The 16,023-nt window shown below is 46.5% G+C and overlaps 1 protein-coding gene across 8 annotated transcripts in view; it reads right to left on the bottom strand.

Annotated features, from left to right (window-relative positions):
* Positions 1–39: 39 nt before the first annotated feature.
* LOC117422639 (ena/VASP-like protein) overlaps positions 40–16,023 on the bottom strand; it is a 57,689-nt gene continuing 41,705 nt past the window's right edge. For 5 of the 8 annotated variants that reach the window (XM_058992088.1, XM_058992089.1, XM_058992085.1 and 2 more), the window contains 11 exons: positions 12,264–12,327; positions 10,174–10,238; positions 8,845–9,624; positions 7,865–8,058; positions 7,282–7,400; positions 6,156–6,216; positions 5,912–5,972; positions 4,841–4,901; positions 3,178–3,244; positions 2,211–2,268; positions 40–1,556 (listed from right to left, as the gene is read on the bottom strand). In XM_058992088.1, the coding sequence (XP_058848071.1) occupies positions 1,519–1,556; positions 2,211–2,268; positions 3,178–3,244; positions 4,841–4,901; positions 5,912–5,972; positions 6,156–6,216; positions 7,282–7,400; positions 7,865–8,058; positions 8,845–9,624; positions 10,174–10,238; positions 12,264–12,327 (1,568 nt within the window). In that variant the 3' untranslated portion in view covers positions 40–1,518. The remainder of the gene's footprint in view (positions 1,557–2,210; positions 2,269–3,177; positions 3,245–4,840; positions 4,902–5,911; positions 5,973–6,155; positions 6,217–7,281; positions 7,401–7,864; positions 8,059–8,844; positions 9,625–10,173; positions 10,239–12,263; positions 12,328–16,023) is intronic. The other 3 variants (XM_058992086.1, XM_034928210.2, XM_034928211.2) reach the window with 3 other exon arrangements.

Genomic DNA, 16,023 nt, shown 5'->3' with positions numbered 1-16,023 from the left:
AAAACTTACAAACAAATAATACTTCACCCAATCCTTGCAGCCAGTAAACATTTTATTAACAACATGGTCACAAATACTCTGGTGTTCTGATGCACCGTTCATAAGGTTGAAATATTCAAGAACATATTTTCTATTCTTCCACAACTAGTTCAGGTTCAAACTGTTATTTTTTTCCCAGTGATTTCAAACATTGGTGTTGGCAAAGGATTGAAAAAAACAAAAATTAAAATGTTTTTAAACCAAAAATCAAACTGTACAAATGATACCGAGGTAATGTAACTATAAAGCAAAGTGTATGTGCTTTCAACCAAAAACAAACAAAAAAGTACAGATATAAAATATAAAAGGCTGACATAAAATGGTGTGCAACGCTTGTTTGAAAAAAAAAAAACCATTCTAGAAAAACAGTTTTTATAACTTCAAAACATATTTAAGATTTTTTAACATTCTGCAGACTGAAAGTATCAAGCTGCAGTTTGGGTCAAGTCTCTAAAATGTACAGAAACATTTCCGAGTGCAGACGTCCTCCTCCAGCCTCCTCTCCACCCCCCTCTCCGCTCAGCTAACACACAGTGCAGACGCGCTCCTCCAGCCTCCTCTCCACCCCCTCTCTGCTCAGCTAACACACAGTGCAGACGCGCTCCTCCAGCCTCCTCTCCACCCCCCTCTCCGCTCAGCTAACACACAGTGCAGACGTGCTCCTCCAGCCTCCTCTCCACCCCCCTCTCTGCTCAGCTAACACACAGTGCAGATGCGCTCCTCCAGCCCTCTCCACCCCCCTCTCCGCTCAGCTAACACACAGTGCAGACGCGCTCCTCCAGCCTCCTCTCCACCCCCCTCTCCGCTCAGCTAACACACAGTGCAGACGCGCTCCTCCAGCCTCCTCTCCACCCCCCTCTCCGCTCAGCTAACACACAGTGCAGACGCGCTCCTCCAGCCCCCTCTCCACCCCCCTCTCTGCTCAGCTAACACACAGTGCAGACGCGCTCCTCCAGCCTCCTCTCCACCCCCCTCTCCGCTCAGCTAACACACAGTGCAGACGCGCTCCTCCAGCCTCCTCTCCACCCCCCTCTCCGCTCAGCTAACACACAGTGCAGACGCGCTCCTCCAGCCTCCTCTCCACCCCCCTCTCCGCTCAGCTAACACACAGTGCAGACGCGCTCCTCCAGCCTCCTCTCCACCCCCCTCTCCGCTCAGCTAACACACAGTGCAGACGCGCTCCTCCAGCCTCCTCTCCACCCCCCTCTCCGCTCAGCTAACACACAGTGCAGACGCGCTCCTCCAGCCCCCTCTCCACCCCCCTCTCTGCTCAGCTAACACACAGTGCAGACGTGCTCCTCCAGCCTCCTCTCCACCCCCCTCTCCGCTCAGCTAACACACAGTGTAGATGCGCTCCTCCAGCCTCCTCTCCACCCCCCTCTCCGCTCAGCTAACACACAGTGCAGATGCGCTCCTCCAGCCTCCTCTCCACCCCACTCTCCGCTCAGCTCTCCTCCACTCCCCGCGCTTCCACAGGTATTATGTTGTGCTGATTCTACTGAGTTCTTGTCTAATGGCTGCAAAAACAAACAGGAAAAAAAACAGAACAAACAGGGTAAATAGCTTGTAATCTCCAGGTCAGAAAGCATAATTATACAAACAACATGTACACAGCGGTTACAGCTATCTAGTGCTGCGCTGATGCTCGTGTTCTCCGAGTATCGCTAGCTGTCTCTAGCAGCCGGTATTGAGGCCAGTGCTAGTCAGCAGAGCAGGGGTAGCACTGCAGCCCTGCAGAGCCACTCCTGGTTTAATGAGGTGCTTCAGGACCTCGTCGGGGGTTTCATTCATTCATTAACAATGAAGCACATGGTCTGGACAGGTGATGTCAAGGGTGACTGCGCCTGAACCAGTGGCTCTTTCAATTTGCAATCAGATCCTTCATTATTTAAAAGGGGAGTGCAGAGTTTCTTTCCAAGCAGGTCTTTAAGTGTTTAATTGATAGCTCTGTGTTCAATTACATAATGAAGTACCCAGCTGGAACAGCAGAAGATAATTCCACTGTTCTTGGCACGGGAACAATGCATTCTATAATATTCACAAGGCATCAATTATGAGTGGAGGTGGAAGACTGCTTCAGACGAGCTGATAGGCAGGTAGTTGAATATTCGAAATGTAATTTCATGTTCTTTTGAATGATGAAACGGATGCTGAGTCTCCAGAGCCCTTACCATCAATGATCTCATCCTTCACCTTGTGCAACTCGCGTACAACTTCTTCCAGGATCTCCTGGTGCACAAAAAACAAAGAACAACACAAGTGTTTTCAACAAGAGAGTGTAAAATCCTTTCCTATTTACTGGAAGCCTGGGATCCTGGATTCTAAATAATCTGCTGCTATTCAGCCTCAACTCATCCTACTGAAGCCAGCAGAGAGTTTGTGAAATTCAGCTTCATCAGATCAGCAGAAAACTACTGAACGAGAGGAGGCCATTAGACCCAGAAATGCTCTTCCGGTTCCTAGCAGCTGACTGATCTAACAACTTCTTACAAAAAAAAAATAAATCTTAAAGGATCCCAGTGATTCAGCATCAACAACATGACTAGGTAACCCATTCCATCCCCTCACCACTCTCTGTGTGAAGAAGAGTCTCCTTCAGCAACATGACTAGGTAACCCATTCCATCCCCTCACCACTCTCTGTGTGAAGAAGAGTCTCCTTCTGCAACATGACTAGGTAACCCATTCCATCCCCTCACCACACTCTGTGTGAAGAAGAGTCTCCTTCAGCAACATGACTAGGTAACCCATTCCATCCCCTCACCACACTCTGTGTGAAGAAGAGTCTCCTTCAGCAACATGACTAGGTAACCCATTCCATCCCCTCACCACACTCTGTGTGAAGAAGAGTCTCCTTCAGCAACATGACTAGGTAACCCATTCCATCCCCTCACCACACTCTGTGTGAAGAAGAGTCTCCTTCAGCAACATGACTAGGTAACCCATTCCATCCCCTCACCACTTTTGAATTACTGCACATGCTGTTTGCACAGTGGACTATGAGTTACAGTACATAGCTCTTATTGTGCAAGTGACACAAGTAGAGGAAACCCTTCCCCACACTGCAGTGTAAAAACCCTTCTATAAACCTCCTCGCTGGGACATTTGGTTGTCACCTATGAAAATGAACTCTTCTTACCTGCTTCATTCGGTCAAAATCTAAGGCATCTGTGGCCATATCATTGCTGCTGCTTACTGGTTTAACCCTGAGAGAGACAGAAGAGAAAAAAAGCAATTATATCCATCCGACCAGCCCACTGCACTGGCTGGGTATGCAGTAAAACACAGACTCCGACCAGCCCACTGCACTGGCTGGGTATGCAGTAAAACACAGACTCCGACCAGCCCACTGCACTGGCTGGGTATGCAGTTAAACACAGACTCCGACCAGCCCACTGCACTGGCTGGGTATGCAGTAAAACACAGACTCCGACCTGCCCACTGCACTGGCTGGGTATGCAGTAAAACACAGACTCCGACCAGCCCACTGCACTGGCTGGGTATGCAGTAAAACACAGACTCCGACCAGCCCACTGCACTGGCTGGGTATGCAGTAAAACACAGACTCTGACCAGCCCACTGCACTGGCTGGGTATGCAGTAAAACACAGACTCCGATCAGCCCACTGCACTGGCTGGGTATGCAGTAAAACACAGACTCCGACCAGCCCACTGCACTGGCTGGGTATGCAGATAAACACAGACTCCGATCAGCCCACTGCACTGGCTGGGTATGCAGTAAAACACAGACTCCGATCAGCCCACTGCACTGGCTGGGTATGCAGTAAAACACAGACTCCGATCAGCCCACTGCACTGGCTGGGTATGCAGTTAAACACAGATAAGGTCATGTGTGTGCAGGCTGTGTACTGTGGGTTAGAGTAAACCTGGATAAATAATCTATTATCTGCCAGTACGGACAAATCTATAAACTATAGCGCCGCCCCAGACATCACCTTGTGCTCATCAACTCTTAAGAATTATAAGACATTTGCCCAAACCATCATAGCACATTATCTTTGGTAAAACAACAAGAAACGATAAGAAACTGAGATAAGAGTGAGAACGTATAGCTTTACATTATAATGCTGTCTGAGGGTTGTGGTGGTGTGGATGAGGTATCTTTACCATATGGCCAGACTAGATTGTATCATATAGGGCAGCAGTGTGGAGTAGTGGTTAGGGCTCTGGACTCTTGACCGAAGGGTTGTGGGTTCAATCCCCAGTGGGGGACACTGCTGTTGTACCCTTGAGCAAGGTACTTTACCTAGATTGCTCCAGTAAAAACCCAACTGTATAAATGGGTAATTGTATGTAAAATAATATGATATCTGTATAATGTGAAATAATGTATAATGTGATATCTTGTAACAATTGTAAGTCGCCCTGGATAAGGGCGTCTGCTAAGAAATAAATAATAATAATAATAATATAATAAAATAACAATAATACAAATATATAGGCCCAGCTGACCTTTTTAATAAAGGCTGATGCAGAGGATCAGTTATCAGAGTGGTTTCTCTGGTTCTGTGGGTTTGATCTTAGGCAGGTTTTACTGAAGGGCTTTGCATAGAAACCAGTTTGGAAGCAGCAGTTTCCCTGCAAGGCGATAGCAGAGTCAGTTAAGCAAATGAAGCACACAGCCTCTGCTGTTTTGTATTGTGCACTCCCTGCAGCGACTAACTTTCTGCTAATGGAAAAATACTTGAGTCTTATGCAATGGCTACAGCACTGCTTCATGATGTGTGCTGGCTCCTCACTGTGAAGATGAGTGCCGTCAGGAGTGAGGTTACCCCTCCTCACCTTGATACCAATGAAGACCTGTCTGCAGAACTGGCTCGATCCCATGGCTTCTTCAGAGGATCTGTGGGGAACACAGTAGAAAAAATGTTAGAACTGACAAAAAGCCAAGCCCAGATTCCCAAAGCAGAGCTGATGAAAGCCCTGCTGTGAACTCTGGATATCAGGCTGGTGCTGCCTGGTCAGGACAGCAGTGAAGCCCTGCTGTGAACTCTGGATATCAGGCTGGTGCAGTCTGGTCAGGACAGCAGTGAAGCCCTGCTGTGAACTCTGGATATCAGGCTGGTGCTGCCTGGTCAGGACAGCAGTGAAGCCCTGCTGTGAACTCTGGATATCAGGCTGGTGCAGTCTGGTCAGGACAGCAGTGAAGCCCTGCTGTGAACTCTGGATATCAGGCTGGTGCAGTCTGGTCAGGACAGCAGTGAAGCCCTGCTGTGAACTCTGGATATCAGGCTGGTGCAGTCTGGTCAGGACAGCAGTGAAGCCCTGCTGTGAACTCTGGATATCAGGCTGGTGCAGTCTGGTCAGGACAGCAGTGAAGCCCTGCTGTGAACTCTGTATATCAGGCTGGTGCAGTCTGGTCAGGACAGCAGTGAAGCCCTGCTGTGAACTCTGTATATCAGGCTGGTGCAGTCTGGTCAGGACAGCAGTGAAGCCCTGCTGTGAACTCTTAATATCAGGCTGGTGCTGCCTGGTCAGGACAGCAGTAAAATCCATTCATTCTGATGCTCAACTGGTTGGGCAGGCCAGGAGTGGCTGGGTAGATGCATTGATCCACAAATCCATCAGATTGATTGATCATCACTGATGGCCAATAAACACAGGAACACAAGTTTACAAACGAGAGGAGGCCATTCAGCCCATCGGTGCTCGTCTGGTTCCTAGTATCTGATTGATCTCAAGCTCCAGTCAGCCCATCAGTGCTGGTCCGGTTCCTAGTATTTGATTGATCTCAAGCTCCATTAAAGGATCCCAATGCTTTAGCATCAACGCTGGTATCAGAGGTGCGGGACAGACACGGCTGGGGCAGCCCTGCTTCACAGAGCAGCTCCTGTAGAATCAGTGGCTTATTACCTGTAGAGTTCTGCTGGCCAGGTCCACGAGTAATGGGTGAAGGAGACGGGCTGGGATCCTCCTGCAAAACCAAGACTTGGAGTTAGCCCTACACAGCACTGGGAGCTTGGAGGTCATAATTACAATGTTATTATGCATAGTTACAATGTACTTAATGTGCAAATCCTGTTGCACAATATAACTCTAACCCTTTTATATTAATAAGTGCACAAAGTGAATTGATATCTGAAAGCTAATCACTCACACTTTGGCTTTCTTCCTCTTTCTTTTCACTTGGTTTGTCGGTCTGTGTAGCTGCTTTCCTTCTGTTAAAAACAAGATGTATAGTTTATGTTCACTCACAGACCTGCGGACTGTCAGACAGTCGCACGCAGAACAGACAGCTGAGAGTCACACACAGCAGAACAGCACTGTGACCCAACACTGTGATTCAGAGCATCATTACAGCAGAGTCACACACAGCAGAACAGCACTGTGACCCAACACTGTGATTCAGAACATCATTACAACAGAGTTACACACAGCAGAACAGCACTGTGACCCAACACTGTGATTCAGAGCATCATTACAGCAGAGTCACACACAGCAGAACAGCTCTGTGATCCAACACTGTGATTCAGAGCATCATTACAGCAGAGTCACACACAGCAGAACAGCACTGTGACCCAACACTGTGATTCAGAGCATCATTACAGCAGAGTCACACACAGCAGAACAGCACTGTGATCCAACACTGTGATTCAGAGCATCATTACAGCAGAGTCACACACAGCAGAACAGCACTGTGATCCAACACTGTGATTCAGAACATCATTACAACAGAGTTACACACAGCAGAACAGCTCTGTGATCCAACACTGTGATTCAGAGCATCCTTACAGCAGCTCAATGCACACTGCAGAGTTAATTTCCTTTTAAAAATTTGTTTTCATGTAATGCATCTTTAAAAGGATGGAATGCTGTGTAACACGAGTACACAGGAGGAGAATCTGGTGGCTGAGTGCTGTAGCTGACAGTATAGTTTTTCACCAGCAGATGGCTCTCCAGTTAGTAATTATACATACAGTATATTATACAGTATAACAATGCCATTATTCTTTCTATATACAGTATATATATATATATATATATATATATATATATATATATATATATATATATATATATATATATATATATATACATATCTACACTGTAAATATAAGGAGATGTTCCCCTAGATGTTCAAGTCAAGACTTCTTTGCAAGTTGTCTGAGCCAGCTGTCTGGGTTTAGGAGCACAGTGTTTGTGGGTTTGCATGAATATAATCTTTCTTTTTGAGCATGCTTAGTAAAGATAAGAAAGTGAGTAAAAAACCCCTGTTGTCTTACTCTAACCTTCGTGCGAGCAGGGCGTTCATCTCCTGCATCAGCCCCCCTCCTCCACTCGTTCGATTGGCCTCGTTCTTCGAGCTGCCACTGGGACTGGAGCCTCCGGAACCGTCTTCAGACTAGCGGGGTGAGAGCCAGCACAGGCACAGCGCATTGCAATGTGATGTCATTGTGATGTCATTGTGATGTCATTGCAGTCTGGTACAAGCAACTTTCATATGACATGCAAATCAGAGGATTAAAACCAGCCTGTATCTTAGCCAGCACCCTAAACCATATCATTTATAATATATAGAAAAAAAATCTAATAAAAAGAATGAAAAAATATAGCAAGTTCTAATGTGCCATAGTTTCCATCTGATGCAAATTTCAGATGGCTGTATCAGATCAATACCAAAGTCTATTATATTGACTATATATGTATAGACACACACACACACACACACACAAGGCACTAATGTGCTAAGAACACGAGTTGGTATAGTGTGTCAGAAGTTAAATAATCCCATTAAAGGCAGCCCTGAACCTCCCTTTGAAACACACAGGGCTGTATCTGACTGCACTCGGCAGGTAAGGAGCTCACCCTCTGCACTCGGCGCAGTCTGGCTCCAGCCAGCGCTGCAGCCAGCCCCGCCCCTGGACTGTCATCACCCCCGGCAACCGGCCCTCCACCAGCCGGCAGCGGAGGGGGGGGAGGGGGGCCCGGCGGGGGTGGAGGTGGAGGGGGGGCCAGAGCGAGCGGGGCAGCCGTGGGGTGTCCAAGCGGGAGAGGAGGACCTGCGTGAGAACAGGGAGGGGGTCAGTCATACAGCAAGCACAGCCACTCAGCGCAGGAGGCAGTGGTTATTCCAGCCCCCCCCCCCGAAAACAACACACTGGAAAACTTCAATGTCAAATCCAGTTTAACTGTTTCTATTGAGCTATTGAGAAAAAAAAAGATGTATTTATATAAATCCATGCTAACTATAACACTGCACCCTATATAAGGAATGGCAGTGCATATTATTGTGCTCTACATTCTCTTGAAGGATTTGTGTTCAGGGTTAGACTGTGTGGATTTCAAACACATTTTGAAAAAGGTTTGACATCGGGAAGGCAAAGGTTTTTCATTACAGATGCATTCATGTTAAAAAAAAAGAAAAAGAAAAAAGAGCGCATGATAAAAAAAAAACACACAAACATGCATATTCACAGCAAGTATTAAAAAAATACGTATGGAAGTGTGAAATCGGTCAGGCGTCGGTAAGGACAGTTACAAAGTCAGGGGGCAGCTCAGATACAAGGCTGTTATCTAAACACCAGAACCCGCGGCTGGGTCAGTGCTGCGGGGCGCGCTGCCGTGCAGAAGTGCTGACCTCTTCAACTCAGTCTGAACCGGGCCCATCCCAGACTGGGATTCATCTCCCTACTGAACCCCCGGTGGAGGGGCGCAGGAGTTACAGACAGGACCAGGAGCACGGTTTAGAAAACAGCAGGGGTGAAGCAAGAGCAAGCCCCGCCCATCTCCAGAGTTAGAGGTCAAGACCTACGCTGCGGCGCACCCTGTGGCTCGGAGGTACTTACTGCTGTGGGATGCGGCGGCTGTGAGAGGAGGAGGAGGGGGGGTCTTCTTGGGCTGTGCCCCCTCCGACACGGTGGTGTAAGAGGGGGGCGAGGATGTGAAGGGGGGGCCGGGCTGGTACAGGAAGGAGGGGAACTGGGACAGGTGGGGGGCAGCGTGAGTGGACAGGGGGCTGGTCTCAAAAGAGCCGTCGGTGCTTTTATAGAGGTGCCGGGAGGAGGAACAGAGCTGGTTCAGAAAGTAATCCTCCAGGTGGCCGTTCAGGGGGACACAGTTGGGCCCTGGCTGCTCGGAGGGGCCTGTAACCCTGCCGTTCTGGAGGGGGATCAGGGGCAGAGCCACCGGGAGGACAGGCTGGGGGCCGGCTGGCTTCATGGGAGGCAGCACCATCACCACCGGGGGAGAGGGGGGCAGCGATGACCAGGCTCCAGGCTTGGTGGGCAGCAGGGGAGCGTGGGATGCTCCCATCATAGGGGACACGGGGACCTGCCTGACGTTGCGAGACAGGGTGCCCACACCGGGCTGCACCGGGGAGAAGGCGGAGGCCAGGGAGGTGCTGAGCTGAGAGGCAGCCGGAGCGCTGCTGTGGGGGGGATCGGAGGACTGGGCTGCGGGCTGGAAGGTGCTGCAGCAGATATCACTGTCCTGGTCGCGGGACGAGGAGCGAGAGGTGACTTTAGCGTAGGAGGGGGGTGGGGCTCCGGTCCTGCAGTGGCTGTACTCGGGAGGGGGGGAGTGACACTGAGAGGAAGAAGGGGACACTTTGATCTGAAGGGTGGCAACTAAAAAGACAGAAAAACAGTCAACAGAGAAAGAAATGAAATGTGAGCACAACGTCATGAGGACAGAAGAAACAGAAAATACGAAAAAAGAAGCAGCTAAAACAGGAATACAAAAAGGCAATAGATAGAGGTGGAATATATATATATATATATATATATATATATATATATATATACAGTAAGTATAATACGAAAACAAAATCAACAGGTAAATTAAACAAAGAGAAAGGCAAAACAGAATCAGCAAAGGAATCCAGCCATGGGGCTCATCCGCTCCCTCTAATCTCAGTCTTGCACTGCAGACGTAGTCTACAAATCCACCCACAGCTCAGCCAAAACCAGGCTGTGGAGATGACTTTGGAGAGCCATTCACCCTCAGAGCTTCACCACGGGGCAATTTAAAGGGCAGCTTCTATTCTACTGCAAAGGGGAACGGGTTCCATCTGATCCAGACCAGGGTAGCATACTGACTGACTGCAGCCCCTGCCCCCTCCCCTCCCCTCTGATCTCTCCCCCTCTCCCCCCTTGCTCTGGGAGCTGTGCCCCTACCTGATGTGGAAGCTCGTCGGTCCCTCTCCACCTGTGCCTGCAGTTGCTGCTGCTCCATCATCTGCCTTTAAGAAATAAGAAATCCGAAATGAAAGAATCCTCCTGAATCCCTGAGCTGGCTCTGTTACTCGGTCCTTTGTCTGACAGCAGGCTGCACCCTGATTCCACCCAGCTAATGAAGTTAAACCGCTGCACTGACGAAAAGGCACAATCCTGAAAAGGTGTAACCAGGTGTTTCTGTCCTGGCTAGGTTTCTCTTACGTACATGGCATGAGAGGAGCTCTGTGTTGATAGTTATTGAGAGGAGCTCTGTATTGATAGTTATTGAGAGGTCTGTATTGATAGTTATTGAGAGGAGCTCTGTATTGATAGTTATTGAGAGGTCTGTGTTGATAGTTATTGAGAGGAGCTCTGTGTTGATAGTTATTGAGAGGAGCTCTGTATTGATAGTTATTGAGAGGAGCTCTGTATTGATAGTTATTGAGAGGAGCTCTGTATTGATAGTTATTGAGAGGAGCTCTGTATATATAGTTATTGAGAGGAGCTCTGTGTTGATAGTTATTGAGAGGTCTGTATTGATAGTTATTGACAGGAGCTCTGTATTGATAGTTATTGAGGGGAGCTCTGTATTGATAGTTATTGAGAGGAGCTCTGTATTGATAGTTATTGAGAGGAGCTCTGTATTGATATTGAGGGGAGCTCTGTATTGATAGTTATTGAGGGGAGGTCTGTATTGATTGTTATTGAGGGGAGCTCTGTATTGATTGTTATTGAGAGGAGCTCTGTATTGATAGTTATTGAGAGGAGCTCTGTATTGATAGTTATTGAGAGGAGCTCTGTATTGATAGTTATTGAGTGGTCTGTATTGATAGTTATTGAGAGGTCTGTGTTGATAGTTATTGAGAGGTCTGTGTTGATAGTTATTGAGAGGAGCTCTGTATTGATAGTTATTGAGGGGAGCTCTGTATTGATATTGAGGGGAGCTCTGTATTGATAGTTATTGAGGGGAGGTCTGTATTGATTGTTTTTGAGGGGAGCTCTGTATTGATTGTTATTGAGGGGAGGTCAGTCCAGTGTGAAGCAGTGTGATGAGAGTAGGATCACAGTGATTCAGTGATTGCGTTTTGGTGCGGCACTGCCTAGGTGTGTCTGGGTGAAACCTCTCCACTTAGAGAGGCCAGCCTGAGCCCAGTTAGTCAGAGATGGGTGGGGCTGCTAATCCTGCCAACAAAGGGAAAAACATCAGAACTGGGGCTGCTTTGTTATACACAAAAGCTGAATCTCTCATAGGAAACCGGCACATACGGTCTGTGATGAATTTGTGCTGTTTCTTCATAATAAGTGTCTGTTAACTGACTGGCTTCAATGACCACACAACGCAATTGCATGATTTGAAATATGTGATGAATGGCACACAGCTCCTTGATTTAGTAAGGGACGGCAGAAAAGCTGATTGAAATGAGAGATATCCCTTATAATGCAGCCCTGTCTCGATCGTGCGGCACACGCCAGCTCACCCGCACAACAGGATATCACAAGCATTTCACTTCCTGTCGCACGGCACATTTACATAAGAAAAGGCCGTTCAGCCCATCCAGGCTCATCCCTTGTTAGCACACCATTCTCCCCTCCTGGGGGACCTCATTTAAAAGCACAGAATCTAGTCTTTTTGATGTTGTGTTTTAGATGTGACTATATCACCTAGTAGGCTATGCCATGCATATATAACTCTCTGTGTAAAAAAGTGCTTCCTGTCTTCTGTTCTAAACTTAGCTGTGCTTTCGCATGCTTTCACTGTGCTTTATCACACTTAGCTGTGCTTCAGCATGCTTTCACTGTGCTTTATCACACTTAGCTGTGCTTCAGCATGCTTTCACTGTGCTTTATCACACTTAGCTGTGCTTTTACTATGGGTAATTTTCTAAGGATACAACCAGCCAGCAATGAAACACAGAAACCAATGTGAGGTCCCTTAGCTTGCGCTCCACTCAGTTTCTAACAATAGACACAGTGTTGGCCCTTGATTACGACCACCAGGGACCAGGTGGCAGGGAGAGAGCTTTGTGTATTAGTTAGGCAGCTCATCTTACCTTCTCTGCACTTCCACATCATCTGAAGAGGGCCCATTCTGGACTTGGCGTTGGACAGCTGGACCTGGGAGAAGAGCAAGAGGGATAAATACTGGGATAAGGTTATGATAGTTTATAAATATATATATACTGAACCTGGAAGACAATGCATTCTTTTAGGATTGGAACTCCGCCTCAGAACTGTCTGGGTCTCAGTGTTCTTAGAACACTCATCTGTAAGTCACTTTCAAACCATGCTATCTGAAGAAGGCAGACCCTCGTAGCTAATTATTAAAACAGAGAGTTTTCAGTTTATCGATTACTTCATCTCCCAGCGCCCAACATGGTGGAAAAGAAACCTAACTGTCAGAGGTCCCATCATTCGGAGCACATTTACTGCTTTAGGGCCATTAAAGATCTCAGAGCACTTAGCATACAAAAGCACATACATACAAATACAATATTAAACTGTAGACCTGTAACAATACACTATGGGGCCAGTATAGGGCCCGCTCCCTTGTGCCTGTGCAGTGCCATGGTATCTTTATTATAGTGTATGGGAGCTGAGATCACCTCGTTTATAAAGGGAAATCTGTTTGGAAGCTAGAATACAAAGATCACACAATAAATACACACATAAGTAACATTACATACAAAGGACACATGCCTGTACATATCGGCTTTAAAAGCAGAACAATCCGACCCAATATCCATGCATTTCAGCACTGCCTTATTTACAAAATGACACGAAAGGAGGTGGAACCAGAATGCTTGTGTAAACGCACAGGGCCTTTAGAAGCCTAGGCTGTCAGAAGGTGTAAGTGGTGAGGTGATTCATAGCCTAGGCTGTCAGAAGGTGTAAGTGGTGGGGTGATTCATAGCCTAGGCTGTCTGCTTAATTGCTCGTTCAGGGTAAAAGAGTTTAATGCATTCAGTTTACAGGCAACACATACTGAACGTTCCAGATGACATCGATTCCTTCATTCATTTTCACTGGTGCTAAAGCAGCGGGCTTGTCCCACACTGCCCCAGCTTTTTAAACACAGGCTGCTGATTGATTGATATCCCTGATCTGTTGGTGGTCTTGTGGTGCTCATGAAAGTTCTAGAGACTCCCACACTTGATAAGTAACATGCTGGTGTCCGTGGTGTCAGCTGTTCAGAACCATCCCTCTCAGTTTACAGGCCCTCCTGCTCCCCACATAACATTCCGTGGAGACCTTCTCAATACACTGAGCAGTGCAGTTCCAATCAATCTGCTGAGTATTAATGAGGTAACAGCACAGCGATGGGAGTATTCTAATCTATCTGCTGAGTATTAATGAGCTAGCAGCACAGCGATGGGAGTATTCAAATCAATCTGCTGAGTATTAATGAGCTAGCAGCACAGCGATGGGAGTATTCAAATCAATCTGCTGAGTGTTAATGAGCTAACAGCACAGCGATGGGAGTATTTTAATCAATCTGCTGAGTGTTAATGAGCTAGCAGCACAGCGATGGGAGTATTCTAATCAATCTGCTGAGTATTAATGAGCTAGCAGCACAGCGATGGGAGTATTCAAATCAATCTGCTGAGTATTAATGAGCTAGCAGCACAGCGATGGGAGTATTCTAATCAATCTGCTGAGTGTTAATGAGCTAGCAGCACAGCGATGGGAGTATTCTAATCAATCTGCTGAGTGTTAATGAGCTAGCAGCACAGCGATGGGAGTATTCTAATCAATCTTCAGAGTATTCTGGACCCCACTTCTCTATACAGCTCTATTAGTCATGGTTCCCTCTTGCAGCTAGAGGCAGTTGGTTCAGCTCCAGGGAGCTGCATACTCTGTGTTTCTGGCTGCCTTCCACGCCAGTTCCTTATCCCTGAAGATATCATCTGTATCTAGTTTCAAGCCATTTTCTTTGTGGATGTTTTAAAGTGCCCATTCTGCCCCCGGGGAAGGTAATTAAATGTCCTATTATTTAATACCTTCAGTGCTGCACGGATCATATCAGCTATGTTAAAGCTCTGAGCTTCTCATCACCACAGCAAGAACACTGCTCAACCTCCGAGTCTGCACTCCTGCACTAAGGATGCTGCATTCCATTTAAAACAAGTATAACCCCACACTGCAGCCCACTCACTGGAACCTGCTCCATTTAAAACAAGTATAACCCCACTCACTGGAACCTGCTCCATTTAAAACAAGCATAACCCCACTCACTGGAACCTGCTCCATTTAAAACAAGCATAACCCCACTCACTGGAACCTGCTCCATTTAAAACAAGCATAACCCCACTCACTGGAACCTGCTCCATTTAAAACAAGCATAACCCCACTCACTGGAACCTGCTCCATTTAAAACAAGCATAACCCCACTCACTGGAACCTGCTCCATTTAAAACAAGCATAACCCCACGTTTTCTACGACTGCCTGTTACTGTTTCTGCTGTGATAGTTATTTACAATGTGCTGCTTCTGAAAAGACTCCTAAGAGCTGATGTAATTTTGGTCCCCCTCCGAATGTTACAGCTACATACTGTATAGTGTCCAATTCAAATGAAGCGCAGCACTAGAGAAAGAGAATGGAAACATATTTGTCACCCTTTAAAAGTTGACACAGTAAATCTGCAAGGTCGTTTCACAGTTTTCCTCCATGCTTTACTCCTGGGCTATACTATGCATTTACCATGGTTTACCATGCTTTTTAATATTAATGACCATATGTCTCTGGGCATTACACTGCTTCCCTATGCTTTACCATATTTTCACTGTGCTTTACTGCACTTTATGCTTTTACAATGGTACATTTTTATAAGTGAATAGCCGGCTCTTTCTTTTCCATCTCAAATGCAGTTTGACCCTTTGCTCCCTATTTAAACATCGCTGCAGCAGGCACAAGCACCTCGCAGTAAAGGACCAGCTTCCCAGAGCCTCATTAAATGATAATCAAAAGAATAATTATTTCAGAGCGGTTTCAAGTCTCACCTGTTTTAACTTGGGGCCGTTGTGTTTATAAAACTGGAAACAAAAAAAAAAGAATTCTTTACCACTACAAAAAAAATGAACAAACCTCAGTGTGACGTCTCTGAAATGCAACAAGCTGCTCTCTGAAACACAGCCGACTTGAGAACAGAACGGAATGGAATAAGCGAGACTGTCCCGGTAAAGCAGAATCAGATACATCTTATATAACAGGCTGCAGAGCGATGAGAACACTTATTAGATGATTGATGTACCTCTGAAAATGAATTGGAATGGAACAAATGCAACTCCTCAATATCATGTGCATCCAAACGCAATATTAACTTGCTGCTGTGTGTTTAATTCTTCATCCTCCATCGATTATGTAACAAATGACCCTGGGCACCTTCCCTCTTCTATATACACATACACAGGGTACACAAAGAGACTTCATAAAGAACACAAGAGAAGCAAAATCCTGCCACACCTTCTGTATCTGAACCTGCTTCAAAACAATTCAACAATGACACATCGATATCAAACTCTTCAATAAAGTCATACATTTAAACAGAAAGAATCACAAAATCAACGATTGATTTGAAACTCCGGTGAGCAAAAGCATGAACACACAGTAACTATAACACGAGAGCTGTGAATAAATGAAGGACAATTGCAAAAGCTAGCATATAAAAAAAATAAAAAATAACATTTCCTACCGACAGTGCAGTGCGAGGCAGCTAACGGCACAGACAGACAATGCAGGTAAGAGAATGGAAAGCAGTTAGTTACCTACAGGACATTCTGCAGAGGAAGAAGCGGCTGCAATGGCAAAGGCAG

The sequence above is a fragment of the Acipenser ruthenus genome, chromosome 18, assembly GCF_902713425.1.
Source record: "Acipenser ruthenus chromosome 18, fAciRut3.2 maternal haplotype, whole genome shotgun sequence".
Taxonomy (NCBI): Eukaryota; Metazoa; Chordata; class Actinopteri; order Acipenseriformes; family Acipenseridae; genus Acipenser; species Acipenser ruthenus.
This window is presented reverse-complemented; position numbering and strand designations above follow the sequence as displayed.